This window comes from Heterobasidion irregulare (genome assembly GCF_000320585.1).
Source record: "Heterobasidion irregulare TC 32-1 unplaced genomic scaffold scaffold_10, whole genome shotgun sequence".
Lineage (NCBI taxonomy): Eukaryota > Fungi > Basidiomycota > Agaricomycetes > Russulales > Bondarzewiaceae > Heterobasidion > Heterobasidion irregulare.
The window spans coordinates 646325-666784 of record NW_009258206.1 but is presented as its reverse complement, the minus strand read 5'-3'; the positions used below and the strand labels follow the sequence as shown (position 1 = coordinate 666784).

At 50.3% G+C, this 20460-nt stretch overlaps 8 protein-coding genes across 8 annotated transcripts; 3 read left to right on the top strand and 5 right to left on the bottom strand.

Annotated features, from left to right (window-relative positions):
• Positions 1–36: 36 nt before the first annotated feature.
• Positions 37–917, bottom strand: HETIRDRAFT_479787 (uncharacterized protein; the record flags this gene model as incomplete). The annotated part of the gene is made up of 4 exons (XM_009552449.1): positions 653–917; positions 484–596; positions 314–420; positions 37–258 (listed from the first exon to the last, which is right to left on the bottom strand). Coding segments are annotated over exons 1-4 (690 nt in total), but the record flags the coding sequence as incomplete, so codon positions are not given.
• Positions 918–1946: 1029 nt separating this feature from the next.
• On the top strand, positions 1947–3164 carry HETIRDRAFT_429515 (uncharacterized protein; the record flags this gene model as incomplete). Its single annotated transcript, XM_009552448.1, has 4 exons — positions 1947–2187; positions 2322–2474; positions 2534–2847; positions 2901–3164. 4 exons carry the CDS (start codon positions 1947–1949, stop codon positions 3162–3164), a joined length of 972 nt encoding a protein of 323 aa, XP_009550743.1.
• Positions 3165–3731: 567 nt separating this feature from the next.
• On the bottom strand, positions 3732–5957 carry HETIRDRAFT_479786 (uncharacterized protein; the record flags this gene model as incomplete). Its single annotated transcript, XM_009552447.1, has 6 exons — positions 5737–5957; positions 5567–5679; positions 5397–5503; positions 4340–5341; positions 4169–4282; positions 3732–4079 (listed from the first exon to the last, which is right to left on the bottom strand). Coding segments are annotated over exons 1-6 (1686 nt in total). The 5' UTR covers positions 5739–5957.
• A 383-nt stretch (positions 5958–6340) lies between these two features.
• On the bottom strand, positions 6341–7932 carry HETIRDRAFT_454558 (uncharacterized protein; the record flags this gene model as incomplete). The annotated part of the gene is made up of 3 exons (XM_009552446.1): positions 6341–7600; positions 7659–7718; positions 7846–7932. 3 exons carry the CDS (start codon positions 7930–7932, stop codon positions 6341–6343), a joined length of 1407 nt encoding a protein of 468 aa, XP_009550741.1.
• Positions 7933–8606: 674 nt separating this feature from the next.
• HETIRDRAFT_460537 (uncharacterized protein) lies at positions 8607–9220 on the bottom strand (the record flags this gene model as incomplete). Its single annotated transcript, XM_009552445.1, has 3 exons — positions 9206–9220; positions 9020–9146; positions 8607–8950 (listed from the first exon to the last, which is right to left on the bottom strand). The coding sequence occupies exons 1-3, from the start codon at positions 9206–9208 to the stop codon at positions 8607–8609; spliced, it is 474 nt and encodes a 157-aa protein (XP_009550740.1). The 5' UTR covers positions 9209–9220.
• Positions 9221–10553: 1333 nt separating this feature from the next.
• On the top strand, positions 10554–14559 carry HETIRDRAFT_327294 (uncharacterized protein; the record flags this gene model as incomplete). Its single annotated transcript, XM_009552444.1, has 12 exons — positions 10554–10660; positions 10711–11057; positions 11131–11459; positions 11588–11847; positions 11906–11937; positions 12000–12310; positions 12363–12519; positions 12578–12639; positions 12700–12904; positions 12967–13624; positions 13695–13971; positions 14194–14559. The coding sequence occupies 12 exons, from the start codon at positions 10554–10556 to the stop codon at positions 14557–14559; spliced, it is 3111 nt and encodes a 1036-aa protein (XP_009550739.1).
• A 365-nt stretch (positions 14560–14924) lies between these two features.
• On the top strand, positions 14925–16392 carry HETIRDRAFT_460536 (uncharacterized protein; the record flags this gene model as incomplete). Its single annotated transcript, XM_009552443.1, has 4 exons — positions 14925–15233; positions 15288–15923; positions 15973–16140; positions 16200–16392. The coding sequence occupies 4 exons, from the start codon at positions 14925–14927 to the stop codon at positions 16233–16235; spliced, it is 1149 nt and encodes a 382-aa protein (XP_009550738.1). The 3' UTR covers positions 16236–16392.
• Positions 16393–18249: 1857 nt separating this feature from the next.
• HETIRDRAFT_52669 (uncharacterized protein) lies at positions 18250–18715 on the bottom strand (the record flags this gene model as incomplete). Its single annotated transcript, XM_009552211.1, has 2 exons — positions 18250–18276; positions 18338–18715. Coding segments are annotated over 2 exons (405 nt in total), but the record flags the coding sequence as incomplete, so codon positions are not given.
• Positions 18716–20460: the final 1745 nt, after the last annotated feature.

Genomic DNA, 20460 nt, shown 5'->3' with positions numbered 1-20460 from the left:
GGAGTCAGCAACCGACAGGTTGCGAATAAAATAGTTATAATCGAGATCAAGCAGACGGTAGGGGTCCGGAGGTCCGTCGGGGGGGAAATAGAGAATGGACATATGACGTTCGTCTGTGAGCATTCCATATGGGCTGCCGACTCGATTGCATTCGGAGATTAGATGATCAAAAAAAAGCCGAGCTATGTTGTCAGGGGGGAGAGAAGTCTTCTTACCCATAGGTTCAAAGATATGCCAATCGATCTCAATGGCAGGATCCTGTTATTCAATTATCAGCGCACGTTTAAATGGAATACGAGGGAAAACAGTTTACTATGAACAAGACTATGAGCCGACATTTATTTGAGCTCGCAGTAGAGTCTTCGATAGTCGGTGGAATCCTAGGGCAGTCATCAGACACAACCCTAGCCATCCCATATCCTGATTACAGCGCATAGTAGGCGTGGTCAAAGAAAGTCCACGAAGAAACAGTGTCGGACTCGCCTAGATTTATGGAGTCAATCTCGCATCGTAGAGACGGTGCCTCGTCTGTGAGAAATTCATTGTTGATGAGCTGGATGGTTGGTTCAATATACTTGACGTCGAAACCGCTGTCCCTTTAGGCGAGGCTGCATGAGTACGACAAGAAGTACTGATATAGACGAATGCTTACATCCGGATACTGGGGGAGTCGTCAGGTATGGTATGATATCGATAGCGTCGGAACAGTTTGTCCAATTTGTCATGGCCTTGAGCGTGGCGAGCAGGCCATTTCCATAGACACAATTGCTGTGAATCTGGGCGGTCACTCTTGGGTCGCAGACTGACTATCGGACTGTTGACACTGGGACACCTGGGAGGGATGTAGACTTTGAGAAATGCTTCGGGTGATAATAGCGTCGAGGAAGTTTCTGTGGCCATGGTGTCTATGAAGTTCAACCGATTGCTGTGGGCCACCGTGTCACTGGTGAACGCGGTGAACGCGGTGGAAGACCCGGCCGGAAATAAGCGCGAGGCATGACATATTGTGTATTCGCAACAGCGTTTGCACCTCTACTTACCGAAGAGAGTGATGGCCGATCGTCAAAAGGGCAGCGGCAAGTCACATGGTCCATCGTGGCTCTGAGCTCAGTTTGTCCCCACTCAATTGACTCATGACCGCAATGCTGCCTGATCAGATTGACTGAGAAGCGAAACAAGCACACCTGGATGTGAATAGCCGACAGATCAGATTTCTCAACTTTACTGTGCTTGTATCTACCAAATCCCAAATTCACCCGTCATCCATCGTACCAAAGTAGCTGCTCGGCGCCATCTGCCCTTGTTGACTGTAGCGGCTAGGTAACAACAATTCAATAACCAGATGGACATTGCCTGTAGAAACCCTGAGTTGGTGAGCTGTTTCCGATGAGATGATATCCAGGACTTCCCGAGGAGATCAGGAGATTTTGTGAATGCACCGCTATGTTGGCACGAAGGAGTCCCAGTTGATAGCAATCTCGTCTGGTGCCGTCAACCTATCATTCGAAGATGGTCAGCATCAACAAGGTCTTCGCCTCCATCAAGAGCTATCGTGCCATGCACTGAACAATAAAGTTCACTCTATGGTTCTTATTTTCCGCAAGAGTGACCCAAATGTACGTTCCTGGAGTTCGCTATGTGTCCATGCGCTAAAACAATCTGCCTTCGCATGCTGTATAGGTCTCCGTAGAAGTCTGGTGTCGAGTTTGAACTGTCGCGTCTACTGATTCTCCCTAAGCAGGTCACTTTTCAAGAATCAACTCTTGTCTACATTAATCAATCATATCAGGTCTTGATTTTTTTTTTTGAGATATATAAAGAGCCCATCCTCGTCCCTGTTCAGCCCAGTCGGTCAGACATCTCTCACTCTCCCTCTCACTCTCTCACTGCCTTGTAACCGGTCGATAACGGCGTCGCCTGTTTGGGATTTTTTGACCGCCGAACCCATGCCTTTTGATCAAGATCCCCTTACCACTCTCTCTCCACCTACAGTTCAGAATGGTACCACTCGCAACTGGGCTGCCACGTCTCTTTTACACTATAAATTCTCCCCCAAACCATGGGACTGGAAGCTTAATTTCGAACCCTCTGGGTTCGAAGATGCCATGCTTATTCAAATGCGCCAGAATCGGCTCTCCATGCGGGGGACATTCCATTTATATCTCCTAGGACAGAAGGCGACATTGTGTGAGTCTACTTGCTCCTCTATCAATGCAATATCATGGATCTCATCCTAGGACTCAGGTCTGCATGTGACGCTCAGCTTATAGTGCCTTTGTGCGCTATTACTCGATCCTGGGCACCAGAAATGAATCTTATAGATTCGTGCATCCACACAAAATATATGCACATCAATTTGGAATCTCTGAGCGAATCCATCAGACGAGTCTTGAATGATGTCAAAGCACCGCAGTTGGCCACCGTCGATGACGTGGCTAGCAATCTAGCCAATATCTCTATCACAGAGCCCGAGGGTATGTATTCACTTTCACTCTTGTATTCGTCGGCTGATCATTCTGAATGCTTGTCGTAGACCGAGGTGCACGCGTAGAGCGAAAGGCACCTGACCTTATTGGTGTCACGAGAGCCGATAAAGCCATTGTCTTTTCTCACAATCCTAACAAGGAACGCCCTGGTATTCAGACCCGTCAGAAGGAACAAAACAATGAATGGCTTGAAGGATCTTCCGTATTGAAGCGTAAAGAATTGCATCCGTTTGCATCATCCAACAACCATTATCTCGAGTTGTCTCAGTTTTTCAACATAAATACGGGTGCTGAACTGCGAGAGGAGATCATAAAAGGAAATAAGACGGTCCTGAAGGGTTTGGTGGCAGTCGAGTTCAAGGTATGCATCACATATAGCACACACACATACATTTGATCATACTTGTCCTGCAGAAAGCTGGCCATATTGTTCCTCATGAAGTGCAACAGATTGCCACTAGGGCAGCTTCGCTCGCTGGCGGCGTCGATCGATTGGAAGGCACCATGTCAATTTTACAACAAGCCGTCCGATACGGTTACCACTATGGCGTAGACTGCATCTATGTCACCGACTACCTCAACGTAATCGTCGCAAAATTACCACGGCAAGCCGAATCAGGGTTGGATACCAGCGAAGAACAGACTCTCTTCGTTGACTGGGCTGTTGTTGAAAGATAACATGCCAGGTTACTTCTCGCTTATCTGCTCTGGATAGGCATGAAAGACCTGAAAGGGCTGTTGGAGGAAGCAGACAAATTCCGTGTGCGAAGTGCTGCAGCAGCGACGGCCAAGAAACAGGCAACGTTCCGGAGGCCACAGCCAGTCAGCGGCAATACTTAGCATTAGTCGTCGGAGCAAGGCTACAGTATTGGTTGATAGGCATTGTTCCCTAGTGAAGAAGTTTAAGGTTGGTATGGAAATGGGCGCACAGTTTGTATAGATTCAAGTAAAATGTAAACCAAGGACCAAGGGTGCAAACTTGTGAAATGATCTGCGGTGCAGACCGGAGCTTAGTTTCGTTAGATGAGCTGCCTAATCTCGCTGATGTCAGCACCTCTGCATACATTACATTCAGCATGCATATTGTTCAGACGCACAATCGCATCACCTCTATATCATATTGTTTCTACTTAGGCCCCACATCGCTTGAGACTCCTCCGACTGCTGTAAGCCTGCGCTTACTCGTAAGGAAGTACCAGCTACCAAGAAAATTTCGATTGACAGATACACGCGAGGCACTGATACTCAATATTCCTCTTCCATCATTGGTAGCCAATGGTCGTCAATGATATCGTAAGGCACCCTGATTTCATCATACAATGTGAGCGTCAATACCAAAGGGTTGTGGATAGGGTACCCAGGCCGAGACCAGTCTTCCCCCAACTTCTGTGGCGCAAATGCAAAATCGATCAGGACCATTGGGAGATGAGAAGGAATCGCACTGTGTGACTGCACACAAGCATCGTCATCGTCTCCGTGGGGAGGAACAGTTACCGGGGAGTTTCTAGGACACAGAATCTGATCGAGATGCCAATCTCTCTGATCGACTCCTGCAAATCCAAGTGCTCGTACCATATGGCGCACGCTTGTGACCTATGTAATTTAGGTTTCAATTAAACAGCAGGCATAGAGCGTGAGTTCATATGACAAAGAAATGCAAGATTAAATTGAATGCCTCTCACCACACTTGCTTGGAAATCCGGAGATCTGTTCTGCTGCCCAACTTCCCACAACGAAGGTCCGTCTATAATTTCCATGAAGAAACCAAGCACCTCCCATCCGTCCGGAAGTGTGAGCTTTGAGACTTGTTAGTCAGATCTATGCAGGAAAAGAGGACAGCACGGTAGACGTACCATGTGGAACCCATAGCAGTGTGGGATCATGGACCCTTGGAGATATTGTAAACGGTCACAATACACCCCTTCTTCACGACGCATCATATCGTCCGCGAAGTTGAGATCAAATAACTGCAGCTCTGGTTCAACGCCTTCGCCGTATTCAGGCTGCTGGCTGCATGGAAAAAGGCGCTCGTCGAAGAGTTTGACACAGATGGCTGTATCCGTCCCTTCTAGCTTGCCGAAAAAGACTTGAGAGAAATAGTCTGGACCCGCGCGTTTGACATCTATAATCTCGAATGTAAGATGGTTGTTTCTTTGAAACGCTTGTGCGATCGCCTCGTCAATCGCGGCATCTCGGGGACGCGGATATCGTGCTACAATGTCAAGAGTCTCTTGAGGAGGGCGTGGATTCGGGAACGGAGACCTCCATGGACGATAATTGCGTAGAAATCCATTACATTGAACACGCAACACGGATCCCCGCTTGATGCGTGTTTGTGGATTAGCCGCTTGCCGTTGAGCCCATGTTCGCCAGCACACAAACTGATGCCAAGCTGCTGGCGATCGCTGGAGAGTATATAGATCAAAGTCGCGGTAGGAGCGGAAAGATTGAAGTATCTCAGGCTCCGTTGAGAAGCTGTGATTCAAACATGCTGGGTCACGCAGGGCACCTCGACAGAGATCGAATCGACGAACTGGCTTCAGTGAACCAGTACCGACTGAGAATAGCACACAGGCAGCGATAGTCCGACGAAGAGGGGAGTCAGCAACCGACAGGTTGCGAATAAAATAGTTATAATCGAGATCAAGCAGACGGTAGGGGTCCGGAGGTCCGTCGGGGGGAAAATAGAGAATGGACATACGACGTTCGTCTGTAAGCATTCCATATGGGCTGCCGACTCGATTGCATTCGGAGATTAGACAATCAAAGAAATGCCGAGCTATGTTGTCAGGGGGGAGAGAAGTCTTCTTACCCATAGGTTCAAAGATATGCCAATCGATCTCAATGGCAGGATCCTGTTATTCAATTATCAGCGCACGTTTAAATGGAATACGAGGGAAAACAGTTTACTATGAACAAGACTATGAGCCGACATTTATTTGAGCTCGCAGTAGAGTCTCCGATGGTCGGTGGAATCCTAGGGCAGTCATCAGACACAATCCTAGCCATCCCATATCCTGATTATAGCGCATAGTAGGCGTGGTCAAAGAAAGTCCACGAAGAAACAGTGTCGGACTCACCTAGATTTATGGAGTCAATCTCGCATCGTAGAGACGGTGCCTCGTCTGTGAGAAATTCATTGTTGATGAGCTGGATGGTTGGTTCAATATACTTGACGTCGAAACCGCTGTCCCTTTAGGCGAGGCTGCATGAGTACGACAAAGGAGTACTGATATAGACGAATGCTTACATCCGAATACTGGGGGAGTCGTCAGGTATCGTATGATATCGATAGCGTCGGAACAGTTTGTCCAATTCGTCATGGCCTTGAGTGTGGCGAGCAGGCCATTTCCATAGACACAATTGCTGTGAATCTGGGCGGTCACTCTTGGGTCGCAGACTGACTATCGGACTGTTGACACTGAGACACCTGGGAGGTATGTAGAGTTTGAGAAATGCTTCGGGAGATAACATGTTCGAAGAACTTTCCGCAGCCATAGTGCTTTCGGCTCGTGTAACGTGTTGTGGCAAGTTCTCGAATGGCAGTCTGTCGCAGTACCGCTGTGGTGATCGAGGATTGGAAATAATTTGAAATCTCTGTGAAAGTGTGACAGATCGCTGGATCACGAGAGTCTGTTCCGTCATCTTCACCACTTCTTGCCGACACAAGGCCACTGGACTCCCAATGCATCAATGCATTCTGAAGTGGGTGCCAACATCATGCGACTACAACGAGCCCATGGTGAGGTGAGACCAAAAACAAAATAACGTAGATAGAGTTGCACTCTGAGCATTGACAACACCAAAGCATCGCGAAAGTAACAAGAATACAGTGAGGCGACGGAGAAATACACCTACCCCTTCCACCCTGTCATGGCCCCGCTTACACTCCCGTTCACGCCAGCACTCACGCCTACCGCGACTATCGCGCCTGCACCGGACCCATTACCGCCGCCGTTCACACTGGCAATTGGAGACTGCCCCTTCCCGATAACCCGCCGCCATCCTGCGCCCGAATGAGAGTTCCAGAACGAGTCGTACGTGAGAGGCGCGCCACCTCCGGCTCCCTGCCCTGGGCCGCCGGGCGGATGCTGTGGGGCGGCCGTGGGGATGTCGAACGTTTTCGTGGGCCGGCTGAGCTGCGGGTATCCATAAGCTATTTGGTGAACGGGCTGGTGCCCGTGAGGATGCATGTGTGGGTGCGATTGCGATTGCAAGTGCACGTGCGAAGGATAATGTGGCATGGGCGAGGTCGGATGGGGTGGGGGTGTTGGCTGCGATAATGGCGGTTGCAATGGTAGTTGTGCTAGTTGATGTGGTGGCGGCGGCGGCAGTTGGAGTACATTTGGGGCTGTGAGAGCGGATGAGAGCGTCATGGGGGCTGAGACAGGTGTTGGAGAGGGAAGAGGCATGGAATGGGATGCGGTCAGAGGCCTTGGCTTCGGGAGAGGCATGTGTGCATATGGAGACATCTGAGTTGATGCAGGTAAAACAGGTATGGGAGGGGAAAATGGGGATGCGGAGGACATGGGCGATGCACTGGTCGTAGGAGGCAGGGCAGAAGGGGCGAAGGGTGAAGGTGAAAATGTGGTCGGGCCGTTGGACCCGTTTCTCTCCACGTCGGAGGACGAGGGGATGGGAAACGGCGACGGTGTGTATACAAATGGCGACGAAGACATCGAAATATCTTGCTGTTGCATGTGCGCGTGGTCCGTGGACACCGTGCGCGAATGAGTCGGGCGCCCAGCAGAAGCGAAGGAGGCAGGTAACGTCGGGGCTGAGGAAAGTGAGTTGGTGCGATGGTGGGTGATGAATTGCGCTGAGGATGAGGCCGCAGATGCTGAAGGTGTTTTGGCCTCGAACATGTTGACATCAAGAAGCTCGATCGACCCCGTGCCTTCGGCACCGAAGCTTGCATCCTCGCCAAGCGAAGATAAAGTTGATGTTTGTGTAAGTGCTGGAGGCGACATGCTAAGCAGCGTAGATGTTGACCTCGGTATGGATGCGCGAGCAGGTGATGGAGGAATAATAGTGACTGGAGTCGGTTTAGAGCGGCCCTTGAGAGCGGAGTGGTGAAAGTACAGGTTCTCGACCTCATTCAAGTTTTGCCGTTGCTTCAGCAATGCAAATGAGGTGAGAATCTCTTGAGACAGAAAAGAGTGTGAAACGTACCCATCCGTGTTCGACTTTGAGATGGGCATATTGCAGGCGCATCTGCAACTGTTTTGAGAGCTGCTCGGTGCATAAGGGTAAAGCACCAATACATTCAGCAGAGTAAGCGTGAATACAATAGCGTCCAATTAAAGGCACATGAAGTTTATCAGTATGTTTGGTTGCATTCAAAGTAAGCGCAGCGCACATGAGCAGCTTTAGCCTTGTCTGCTGCCGCTTTCTTTCGCTTTTGTTCCTGCTCATTGGCAGCAGCCGGAGAAGTGACGGTCACCATTACTACCGCCAGATGATATGAATGTTCCTAGCGAGGAAGGACGAAAAACGAGGGTTCCTGGGAGGAGGGAGGAGGGGGGAGCATGTGGCGCGAACAGACGTGAAGATTGTACGTGTTCTGATCACATGACAGGATTGACAAAGCGAGTGCACCTAAGTTTCAGCCGAGCAACCTGTCTTGACGATCAATATTTGGACTTCAAAATCGGCGGATGCAACATCACAATCTCATAAGGGAATGTGAAATCATGGGTCTTAATCGTAGACATTAGGAATATGTATACGGGACAAGTCGTATACATGCTTGACTAAGATAGAACACGACAGCAATGGCTGCAACCATAACGAAGAGTTCGGAATCAAGCGGAAGGAACGTGATATGGGAAAAGACGGTGAGGTGCTATGAGCATAGAGATGTTAGTGAGGAAACAAAGGGGATATAAAATAAATGAGAAGCGCACCCCCGAGGGACGTAGAGCTGCAGCTGAGGTTACGGCATACTAAACGTGCACGGCACGGAACCCTTATCCATTGGCGGAGACGTTCCCAGCGCCATAAATACCCGATGATCCAATAACAAGACCGGCGTATCATTCACCATCAGACCAACCGACCATACCCAACTGCCCAATGTCGAATGAGCCCAGATAACGCGGATGGTTTCCAACCACAGGCTCAGGCGCTGGGCTCCTCGACAGCGGCTTTTTCTTCCTCCTCAAGCCAGCTTTCCTCCACGGTCGCGCGGACCCGACGTACGTACTCTTTCATGTTTTCCCGATAAAGCTGTGCCGCCTCAGCATTGGCGGGACTGTTCGGATTCGGGTCGTGCAGGAGACTCTGAATACTGGTGAGGATGGCGGCAACGTCGTATGTTGGGGACCAGCGGTTCTGTAGAATGTCAAGACAGAGCTCGCCATTGGCGTACACATTTGGATGGAACATGCGCGACAAGAATTTCACAGTCGGGGGCTTGTTGGGATACGACTCGTCAAAGGTCAGAGGAGTTTGAAAGTCCCATCCTCGAATGGCGTTTCCGCTGAAGCAGTAATCAGAAAAGCTCACATGCCTGACGTAGGACAGCGACGCACCTGGGCCAAATATGACTGCATTCCAGAGCATGATGTTATCTGGGCAAGGGCTGCCCGAAATGCCGCCCGGCGGGTCGCTTGAGAGCCGCTTGAAGTCGCGGATGAGCCGCCTTCTGCAATTGGTAGACTGAGTCGACCATCGCGAATCAATGATTTACTACGGAGCGAAAGTATCGTCGCACACACCATGGATGATGGCAGTAGAAGGGTAAGAGATGGAGGACAAGGGCAGGCCGCCCCAGACAGCTATGACAGCCACATTAGTCAGCCATCTTACAAAGGAGCTGGGTGCGCGTCTAATCCCGTCTAATCCCTTTCGGCTCGCCGGGCGCTTGCTGGACAATCTCATCCACCTTTCTTTTCTTCCATATCCTTCCACATCATGGTCTCTTCAAGTCTCGCACTCAAGAAAGTCGCTTCAGATCACAATTTATGACCATTCAAAGATGTCGATTGTGGTTGGCAATTTAGCACGATCGATTGCGGAGAAAGACTGGTGAAAGCCCATTTCCTTTCGATAGCCCATCATGCATCATTAGTAAATATAAGGTCCTCGTTCCTAAGGCCTAAAGCCTAAGGCCCGAGCTCCTCGTGTATCTGTTATAGATCTTTATTCAATCGAGGCAGTCGCAGGAGCGCTCAGCGCACAGGATACTTCAGCTCATGTATCAAGGTGGTAATATATCATTCTTATTATTGATTACTTCGAATTCTTGTCGATCCGCCATGGGTCTCATATAGGACCGTCTGCTGCTAATCAGCAGCGTGACGATCCCTCGTTGTGATCATCCCTTCTGCGACATGCCCAGCGCAATTCGCTTGCTGAAACGACTCAGCATGTCCACTCTTCGTCGAAACCGTTCGGTCGACGATGACATCCACAAAGACGGGTTAAAGGAGCGAGATGCTGTGCCTCCACTCCCATTCCTCCCTCCACCGCACCCCATACGTGCTGCAACCACTCCTGCGCCAAGTTATGATTCTCGTGACCACGCTCTCACCATATCATCTACGAAACCTATTCAAGATCCTGATGAAGACTCGAGCAAAGATGTCAGGGATGGGACTGCTGCTACTATGGCGCTGACCATGGCTCTTACTATTCCACCTGCGCTGACGGTGCAATCCAATAACGCGATGTCTGAGATGCTGACAGAATCATGGGCCGTGGTTCAAACAGAAGTTAAGCCATCAAAAGTCGAGAAAGCTCTCAATACCATAGGTCGGCTCCACCCCGCATGACTGCATCAGCTTCATGCATCCTAACTGATGATATTCTCAGAGAACAAGGTGTCTGCCATCCAAGGACAACAGACCGCGTTCTCTCCGCTTCTTACTGTCGCCAATGAAGTGATCAAGACGACTGGCGTGGTAGAGACAATTGAGCAAGGCATCAACAGTTTTTTCGATGGAATGCCAGTGCTAATGAGCGCGCTGGATAAGCTTGGAGAGTTACATCCTTTCATTGGTGGTTCGTTTTTTTTGGGCGATAATTCCGATATTTGTATCTGACGTGTTATCATCAGTGGCTGTCATGGCTTTCAAAACCGTATACACTCTGGAGTTGAAACGCCGCGAGAATGAGAAAAAGATCATTGCCTTGTATGTTGAGATGAAGGACATGATGTCTGTGTTGCTCCAGTACGTCAGCGTACCTTGCGCCCACTATCTTACCTCAACCCATTCCCAAGGTTACAAGGAGTACACGACCCCCTCGCCGTTGCTCCGGATGGAAGTACGCTTGTAGACCGTTTGGGTGCGTTATCGAAACAGACGGCGGAGGACATCAAGAAATGCTCGAATGCATGTGACACATACTCGAAGAAAAAGCTTTTAGCGAAGGTCTTCCAAGGCCCGCTATGGGACACGAAATTGCTAGGATTCGTGACGACATTTACAAAACGCCGCACCGAATTTGAGTTTGCGCTATCGGTGCACACTTCTCTCGGCGTCGACGAACTTAATATAAAGCTTCTAGCTGTCAGTGATACGACAAGCGCTATGAACGCCAAGTTCGTTTTTTTTGTACTCAGATATCGTGATATGAATCTGAGACTGTTCTCGCAGGATGGATGCTATGCTATCGGTCTTTCATCTGTTCACAAGTCCAGAACAAAAACAGCTCAAACAGATAGTCGACAGCCAAGGCGGGCCGAAAGCCCTATTATCTCAAGATGCGAAACTACGCGAGCTTCTATCATTCAAAGATAGCAGCAAGGCTACGGAAAGTCACCGTTCTCATGGCCCGCAAAGCGATTTCAAGACAGATTTGTACGAAGAACCAGACTCAGCAATCGAGAAAAACGTAGCTGAATTCACGCGCAAATTCGACATACAAAAACAGCAGATAGTGGCGGAGCTGTCGATGGTCGTTGTTCGTGAAGGAGATCGTGTCATTAAAGCCATGAACGAAGGTCCGCATGAAAAGCTCGTCGATCCAGTGCGTATTAAGATGGCAATTTTGATGTTCATGTTCTCACCTACCGGCAGGACATCTATACTCTTTGGCGAGAGATGGTGAGCCTCTCGCGCTTGATCAGCGTGTTATTCTAATGATTCAACGCACAGGGATGGCGCGGCAACGTAAAAGCTCGTCATTTTGTGCTGGCACTGCGTGATTTTTATCAAGAGAAATCCCCCCATGGACATACCACGGCCATGACACTGGGTTCCACAGACGGAAACAAAAATTCGGACGGTTGGGCGCTCAAGTACCTTGACGTCATGCGTGTGCAACCAATCTTGGAAGCGTTCGACGATGACGCCTCTGGTTTCATATCTGTAGGCGAGATGAATCGATTCACGACCACTCGACCCAAGGACTGGAGGTGAGGTATGCTATTTCTCGTGACCGGTCTTGGACACCGACGTCTTACTCTTTGACAGTCTTCCTCACTGGATTGCATTTTGGGCGACGGGTACATTTTCTAAATCTCAAAATTCGAATAATTTCTGGACTCATGCGGGTGTCTGTTTGCAGGTTGGAAGTCGTCAATTATTCATTACAAGAATCTCATTGAACAAATCTTTGCGAAAATGGATGGCCTCCTTCCATTGGTCCTTGGTGCAAACCAAGGATCTGTGTTGTCCTATTTCTCTTCGGTGTGGACATCAGTGCGCACACTTACAGCTGCATTGGAAGGCCAATTCGCCGAGAAAGACGAGGACAAGTTCAAGGAGTATGTTGAAGCCGAGGAAGAGCGGCTGAGGACTAACCTCGAAGCTGTGAACTATATCATAGATGGTCTGGACACATTGTCGCTTATTACTGGCCCTGGTCGAATTGAAAAGGTCAGTGGAATTCCTGGTTCTGGTTCAAGTATACTCAATTTCCTCCTTCTAGTCACTGTTCCCCGTCATTTACTTACTCATCAAGCACCATTATGAGATCTTGAGATTGGCCCGGACGAAGATAATTCATCTCGATGACTTTTACAAAGCATCGGAAAGCATGTTGTATGTAGGCGATGCCGTGCAATTTCGTTATGATGACCTGAAAGGTATGTCTACTGCACCTTCATCTCTATGATTTTTTGATCATTGTTTAATTGTTCACAGGCAATTTCCGCCAGCAGAAGGTAGACCCGTCCAAACAGTTCGAAATATTTGCTTCAGGCATAGTAAATCGCCGTTTGTCTCCTTTGCTGAGCCGGAATAATTCTCATCACAACTCTTTCTAGTTTAAATATGTCCACGATGAACCCGCTTTGTGGTCCTCAGACCGAGTGAAAGCGATGGAGTATGCCGTCTTGCCATATATCGACGCTGAGGAAGACCAGAATATCCGTCCTGAAGATTACCTGAGCAGGGAATATGAAGAGGAACTTAAGCTTGATGATTGGGTCTATGAAACAGAACCGACACCGATCGAAAACAAACCAGCGAGTATCGACCAAGGCTCGCACTGGAAAGACATGTGAGTGTTTGTCCAGTACCTCACGGCACAGAAACTCAACGCGCCATTGTCATATTCAGCGCAGGGATATGGCATGGCTACCGATACGAGAATAACGGAGAATATACAAAAATACCTTTTTCGATGATGACACTGGACGTACGCGCAGGAGAGGGCGGTGGCAACGCGCTCAAGGTAGCCGCATACCACGCCGGAGGCCGTTTCAATGCCACTGGCTCCTATTCCCAGGAGAGCGATGGCACGCTCAAAGTCAAGCTTGAGATCAACTTCGCTATCGCGTGGGTTTCGACGATCCAGTTTACGGGTACATGCTATTCCGATCGGGAAGTGATGAGCGGTGACTGGGGCAATATCCAGGTAGTGTTCAAACGAATGTCGCCGCAATATCTGCGATTTTACCCGCCGCCTGTCGCGCTGACGAGCAAGGCGCGCGCGCTGTGGGGTTTCGCGATCGCTGCCATCGTCGACTCTGTCCGTCAGCGCTCGTACTCGTGGGACTACTTCCGAGAGCGCCGCGACACGCGCAAGGAGTTCATGGCCCTCCGGCTGCGCAAATTGCACTACGGCGTCCCTCTCACCGCGGAGGAGCTAGAGTGGTACCGTGAAGTCTCGCGGTCGCTTACCACCGCGGACGCCTTTTTCTATAACTCGCGCCTGCAGGTGGTGCGCGCGAACACTTGCATGCATGAGTACGTCCTTACATGTTCACAGCATTTGTCCACCAGGAGACTTGCCGGGTACTGACTGCAATGTCGGCAGCGCGGTCCAATGCGATAACTGTGGGGGCAAAATTGGCGGCGCGCGGATCATGTGCCTTGAGTGCGAACCAAAGGACACGGAGAACTGGGACTCCATCGACCTCTGTGAGAACGCAGCATGCGTGGCCGCGCGGGTCACGACTGAACAACGCGAAGACCTGACGAGCCCGCACGAACCGACGCACAGTATGATGAAGCTTCACTCAGCGATGCACCTGCGACAGACGGGGCGTGTAGACAAGGCCGCACGCGAAGCGCTGAAGAAGGCTGACCGGATAGTCAAGGAGCTGCTCGCGGCGGACAGACATGCCCCGCTCCCGGCTTCTGCGACGAGCTTGCTCTCACCGACGAGCTTGCCTTTTGTGAAGAAGCGGTCGTCGATGCTGCGCATGTCGAAGCGGGCATCTGTAGCGTCGTTCAGAAGCGACTTATCGCAAAATTATGTGCGGGGTTTGTCATGAACCAGTATCTCTTCCATGCTGGTATTGCATCTACTGCAGCGGTGCGCATCAACCATATTGCTTCTCGAATATGCACTTGCTCACATTTTTACTGGTCAATCGACAGACGACCTATTCATCTGTGAGTCCTGCGACGCAAAGGGAGCGCACAAGCTGGACCGACAGTCGGAGAAGCACGATGAAACGCACCCTCTCATACGCTGTCAGGAGCCGCAGAACGAGCAGGTTGTGAAGTCGATAGAAGAGAGGATGGCGACGCTCGAGACGCGCTTTGCGGACATGGAGGCGAAGATGATGGGTCGCATGGACAACATCGAGCGGCTGCTGCAACTGCTGCTCCCGACGAACACCACTGATGCCGTTGATACCAGTCCGCCGAAGTTGCGCGTCTCTTTGGCTCCGTAAGGATCGGAGTGGATATGTGGTATTTGATGAGGCCTCTTGCTTCTGTCGACATGCTTTTTCGGATTCTGATGCTGTGCTCTTTGGATTCTGGTGCTGTGTTTTCCCAACTTGGTCTACCATAGCTGTGTCATTCTAATGCAGATGGAGATGATATCTTCGGAGTAGCTGTGTGGATGTCCTGTAAAAGTCCTGTAAATAGCAGCTGTTGTTGCTAAGCGGGAGCCGCGAGCGGCCTTATTGTCCCCTGCGGTGTGCTCTCCATCACCACCGCCATGGTCATCATCCATCCTCTCCGCTACACCGTCGCGACATCGCTCAACGTCGCTCTCAAATAATTCCATACAAGGTAATTTAACATATATAACATGGATGCTCTGAGAGCCAAGACCCGTTGGCTGCACCGCCGCCGGTCGCCCACGATACCTGTAGCCCGCTCCGCCTCAGAAACTTACAACCCTGTCCGCGACAAGGCTCTCCCCATCAGTCCACACGATGGTCAGATCGTGCGAGCCCGTTCAGAGGACGCATATGCATCTCCGCAGCAACCGAGGCGCATGGCATCTGCGGTGCAGACAGGCTTGCCTCCGCTCCCCCTTGATCAACTGATGGACATGCACAACGTTAACGAACCTCCACCGCCTACGCCCCCAAAGGCATCTATCGACTACAGTGAGGTGATGTGCTCCCAGGTTCATCATACTGTTGATCCATGTTGACAGATATATCAGGCTGGGGGCCACAAGCGGTCTACTTCCAGCACGCGCCCCACCAACAGGGTCATCCTCTCTCCCACGATTACTATGAGCCCCCAGGAGCGCGCGCGACGGAGGATGGAGGCGCAGATGAGGCAGCGGCGGGAGGAGGAAGAAGCGCTACGCCAAGAAGAGGCGCGGCAGGCACGCCTCAAAGCAGAGAAGGAGGAGCTGCTGCGACGCGATGCGGAGGATGAGCGCCGACGGCGAGCGATGTTGGAACGTGATGTACAACAGTCTGTAGCTCTGCGTCGACAAAAGGAGGAGCGAGAGCGTCAGGAGGCAGAGGCGTGGGCGCGGGAATTGGAGGAGAGGCGACGGGAAGAGAAGGAGAGGCGCCTCGAGCATGGGCGTCGCGGAGAGGCACTGCGTAGAGAGGAACAGGCACGGTTGGAGGAGGCGGCAAGGATAGAGGCAGAGGCGAGGAGGCGGACAGAGAGGAAGCGGGCTCAAGCAAAGGCAGACGCACGAAAGCTAAGGAAGCAGAAGAAGGGAAGCCATGAACTCATCTTAGGCGGCTGGCTTACAGTCCAGACGGATCAGACCCCGGTCTGGAAGAGACGTTACTTCCAGCTGACCCCGAGCAGCCTCAAGCTGTACAAGACAGACGAGGTGCGTTGCAACCTCTTATATATTCTCGATAATTGATGAGGCTTTCTAGGACCTGAGTCAGCCCTTGGATGAGATAGACCTTGATGGCCGGGTGCAGGCAGTGCGTGAATGGCACGAAGGATTCGAGGAGCTCGAGGCTATCCCACATTCATTTGCTATCCTCCTTTCAAACGGCCAAGGGAGCATGTCGATGTTCACGAATACAGATGATGAAAAGGTATACACCTGCTTTATCAGGTCTCATGCACCATACTCCTCAGCTGATTGTCTCGACAGGACACGTTAATGGGATTCCTTTCTTCCTCCATATGATGATAGACTCGTTGGTGTTTCGGATTACGCAGCTGAGCATCCCTTTATGTGTACGATGTTTGTTTGTACGGATATCTCTTCCCACAGATCGTGTTCTAGCTTGACTATACCTTGTTATGTATTCATTTACCTTTGAGTGACTCAGATCAATACCGACTTCTTGCCCCCCAGGTTGTAAGGTGTGCGCTCTGTGGTTGATGCGTGGTATGTATCAAGCAAGCCAGCTGGCTACTACAAGAAATCGAGTAACGTGACGAAGAAGGAATAGCACGCAACGGAATAGTAAAAAATCACGATAACAATCGAGCTCACTCGGATGAAACGCTCTCCCAACAGACTACAGATGACAAGCCGCCCCATCATTAGGTAGATGCGGATCGACTTCAGACATCGGCGGGCCGGTTATGAGGATCTGTCACAGTGATGGCGGCCACATGCGAGTCCCACAGCCCAGCGCCCTGTGTTTCCTTCCCACCATCGACTTCCAGATGACTACGCACTGACAAGTTGACCGAGTCCTCGAAGGGAGAGTCCTGAGCAATCCAGCCCATGTCGACCCACTTGGTCGACACAAACAGCTTCAAGAAACTCGCGTCCGCCTGCGCACCGTCGGGGAGCGCGTATTGAACTGTGGGACCTCCATGCACGCCATAACCGACAGTGATTTTTGTTGGCGTGTTAGAGTCTAAGGCACGCCGCAGAGGCGGGATAGTACGAGACGGAGGTTTGTACCAGAGCTGATAGCGACGTCAGATTTCTGTCTGCTACAAATACATGCTGGGAAAGAACATACCTGCATTGTATAGTCAGATGGATCGAAATAGAACAGGTATGGGTACAGATCAAGATTTGAGTGATTGAAGATCGCGCCGCCGTATTCGGCATCCTTGTCCAATGCGAACGTCATCTCGTTGTCGATTAGGAGGTTCCCAATCGTCATATCAGCTGTATCGAACCCGTCCTCGGTCTGCGTTATGCGGTATATCTCCATTGTCACGCCGCCTGCGATGTCGCTGCTATTGTGCCTCTCGAGGTAAAACTTAAAATGGGCCATCGCGTCGAGGATCCGTGGCAACCGATCGAGGACGCGCTCTCCTGGAATCCGAACGACGCGGTCGGCATACGTTGATGTGAGGGTGTCCAGTCGTTCTATGATGAACTCTCCGCTGGACTCTTGTTGGATGACAACGTCAGCGTCAGATATCGAGTCAACTGCTCTGAAACTTGGCTTCGGCCAATGAGTGTCTTGTTTTCGTGGAGGGCGGGCCGGTCCTTCTATGGAAAATGCACTGCTTGCCACATGTGGATACTTGACGGAATCGACAAAAACTTTCAGAGATGATGTTTCGCCGTAGGGAGACCGTGAGATCACTGCTTTGGCGCCCTCGGGCATGGACGTGAGCCCTGGATGGCCCCTGTGCCAGTCCAGGACTGATCGGCCAGTATCGACTTCCACTGCCTCAAGAACATGTAGATCTTGCGCAATAAGAGGTCCGACACTGTCCGCTTCGATGGAGAATTTTGTGCCGATCGCGAGTCCTTGCGTCGTCCCTGCATCGATCTCGAACTTTCCCTCCGGCCTTGACCTCAACTCGAACATCCGTTTGTTCTCCTTCATGGAGCTAAATAATATGCGGTCCTTCTTCACGCCCTTACATTGGGGCTTCTGACCAGGATGGGTGGGTAACAGGCCGACAAGGTCCGCGTACGTGGTGCTGTCTAGAGGGACTTGTCGAAGACGCCGGATCAGACTATTCGTGAATAATCCACCGGAGGGGTGTCCAGCAATCGACCTAGTTTCGCAGGCGCGCTGGTCAGATCGACAGGCGGCAAGGAGGATGTGCGTGGAAAGAGTATCGTTCTGGAGCCCGGAGGAGAGATCTGTTCCAACAGCAGCCGGGTCTTCACTCAGCGACCGCAGGTCTCTATCAAAAGTCTCAGGAGACAGACAAGGGGTCGGCGAAGAACGATCGCGTAGGGATTTGTTTTGAGTGGGGCGTCCTTCAGTATCGGCGGCGTGGCAGCAGTCAAGGATCACGGTCTAGATAAATAAAATTCATTTAATGCATCGTCTAAGCTATCAGATAGAAGTGAGGACATACGATGTTGTTCCCTTTGACCCTTGCTAGTTTGCGGAGCAAAGCATTTATCGTGCGATCAGGTATCCCGGCGATGAATCCACCTTCAGGATCTTCGAGCCATTCATCATAGGGACATATGGTGTCGACCGTATTGCTCATGAACATCCAAGTGCTTGGAGGCACGGCGCGACTGCCTCGGCCTGCATAGAACAAGAGGATTGGGTCGCCATGTTCAATTCTAGGGTTCTCAACCAAGTGGGTTAGAAATCGGGAAATGATCGCCTTACGAGTGGCCAATTCGTTGGTGAGAAGAGCAATATGGGAATCTGACACTTGCATGCGTTCAACAAGCAAGGATTCGATCGCCTTCGCGTCGTTGACGCAGCCTTCCAAATTTTCGACTCTGGACGATTTGTACTGTCAAACAAATGAGCATCTTCACCGGATGACGTCAAGATAGCGCACCTCATCGATGCCAATGATGAAGGCGAATATACGAGACGGAGGACTGCTGCTCTGGTGATCAATGATTGAACAACAAGCCAGAAGCCAGACTCACTTTGGCAAGGGCATTTTCATGCGAAGGGTGATTGTAGATGAGTTTGCGATTTCGATTGTCCTATCCTGGTCTGAGTAGATTTGGATCATCAAAACGTGTATCGCTCGATGCAAGGCAGCACTACCCACCGTCTAGCTCAGATTCGAGAAATCGACCAGTAAAACACCCTAGCAAGGATTTCCACCCAACGAATCCTTTTCGATAGAGCTTGACTGTGAAGTCTTTCTCACGTGGCACTTCACTAACGAGCGAAACTGATGAGATGGTGTTTTCCAGAATGCGAGGTACACGTACATGAGGAAAACCTCGTTCCACACAGCCAGCCGTCCTCTATCAGCCACTTTGGTTTTGCGGACTTCGTTGCCAACCTCGAGTTCTATGAAACACTTCGGAAAAAGGAACCAGCTTCTTTTCAGACCACTTGCGCTGACAACTAGCAAGGAAGATGACTTGTCCATACAATCAGAATATGGATATAGACGTACCAGTGACTTCAAATTTTTCAACAGAGCTCCTGGATAAGAGAGTTAATAAGTGACTCGAGATCCATAGGTTTGCACGCGTGCCACAGCAAGATGAGTACTCTATCTCGTGCACCCATCGAATGGACCACGTTTGCTCGTGCCTCTACAAGAAAACAGCGCGTGTAGCTAAATCGAAGGACGTACATGATTTAAATTGTCTCTTCAAAGTAGTAGCTGGCAAGTAGCAGATGATGATTTGTGAAAAGAGAGCCATCCAAGACCTTTTGAGTGGTCCACCCTAAACCACGTAATCAATCGCGAGCCTCCCGTCTTGCAAGCTAGTGGTTCATCTGAGACAGCATGCATCGGAATGAGGAAAGACATGATGTAGACGTGTTTTTGAGAAGTTCTCACAGCACAGGCACAGCATTGTACTTGACAGAGGCATGATTCGAGCGGAAAGGTAGGTCGTATTAAGCGTGTTCTTTCAAGATGAGGCTCTTTGCGTGCCTCACGAGGACAGACAAGGACACAAGTTCTGATGATCAAATTTGAATCGCGACGAATATGATATCATCGACCTGTAACGCGCAGCCTGAGAGCAGCCTGAGCCAGGATTACCAGCGCCATAAGCGACGGGATTATCCATAAGATCGCTATACCCTAGGTGAGCCGCAGAAAAATAGCCTTGAAGCTCGAAAGTCGTGATTGAAGAGGAATAGCTAGGCCTTTGTGAAGATATGATCGCCAACATGCGGACATGTGGAAACCGCGCATGCTTCGTTGTCTTGTCCTGGGCTGCATATGATACCTTGCACTGTGCATCCTGCATAAGACGATCGCGAGGTACTACATGCGGACTCATGCACTTAACGTCCAGGCAAGTCCGAAAAAAAAATCAGAAAGAAGATAGTGAGTAGCGAGGCAAGTAGGGTTCCGTGAGTAACGCCGGTATTACTTACATGTTAATAAAGGACGTTATCAACATGGTCCCTTGTCAAGGTCACAAAACCTATGTTAATAATGTTAGTAATGTTAAAAAAAATTATATCATTTTGAGGCAAACACTCCATACAAAAAACAAAACAGAGCACATATGTACGAAGGCTCACATTGGTAGA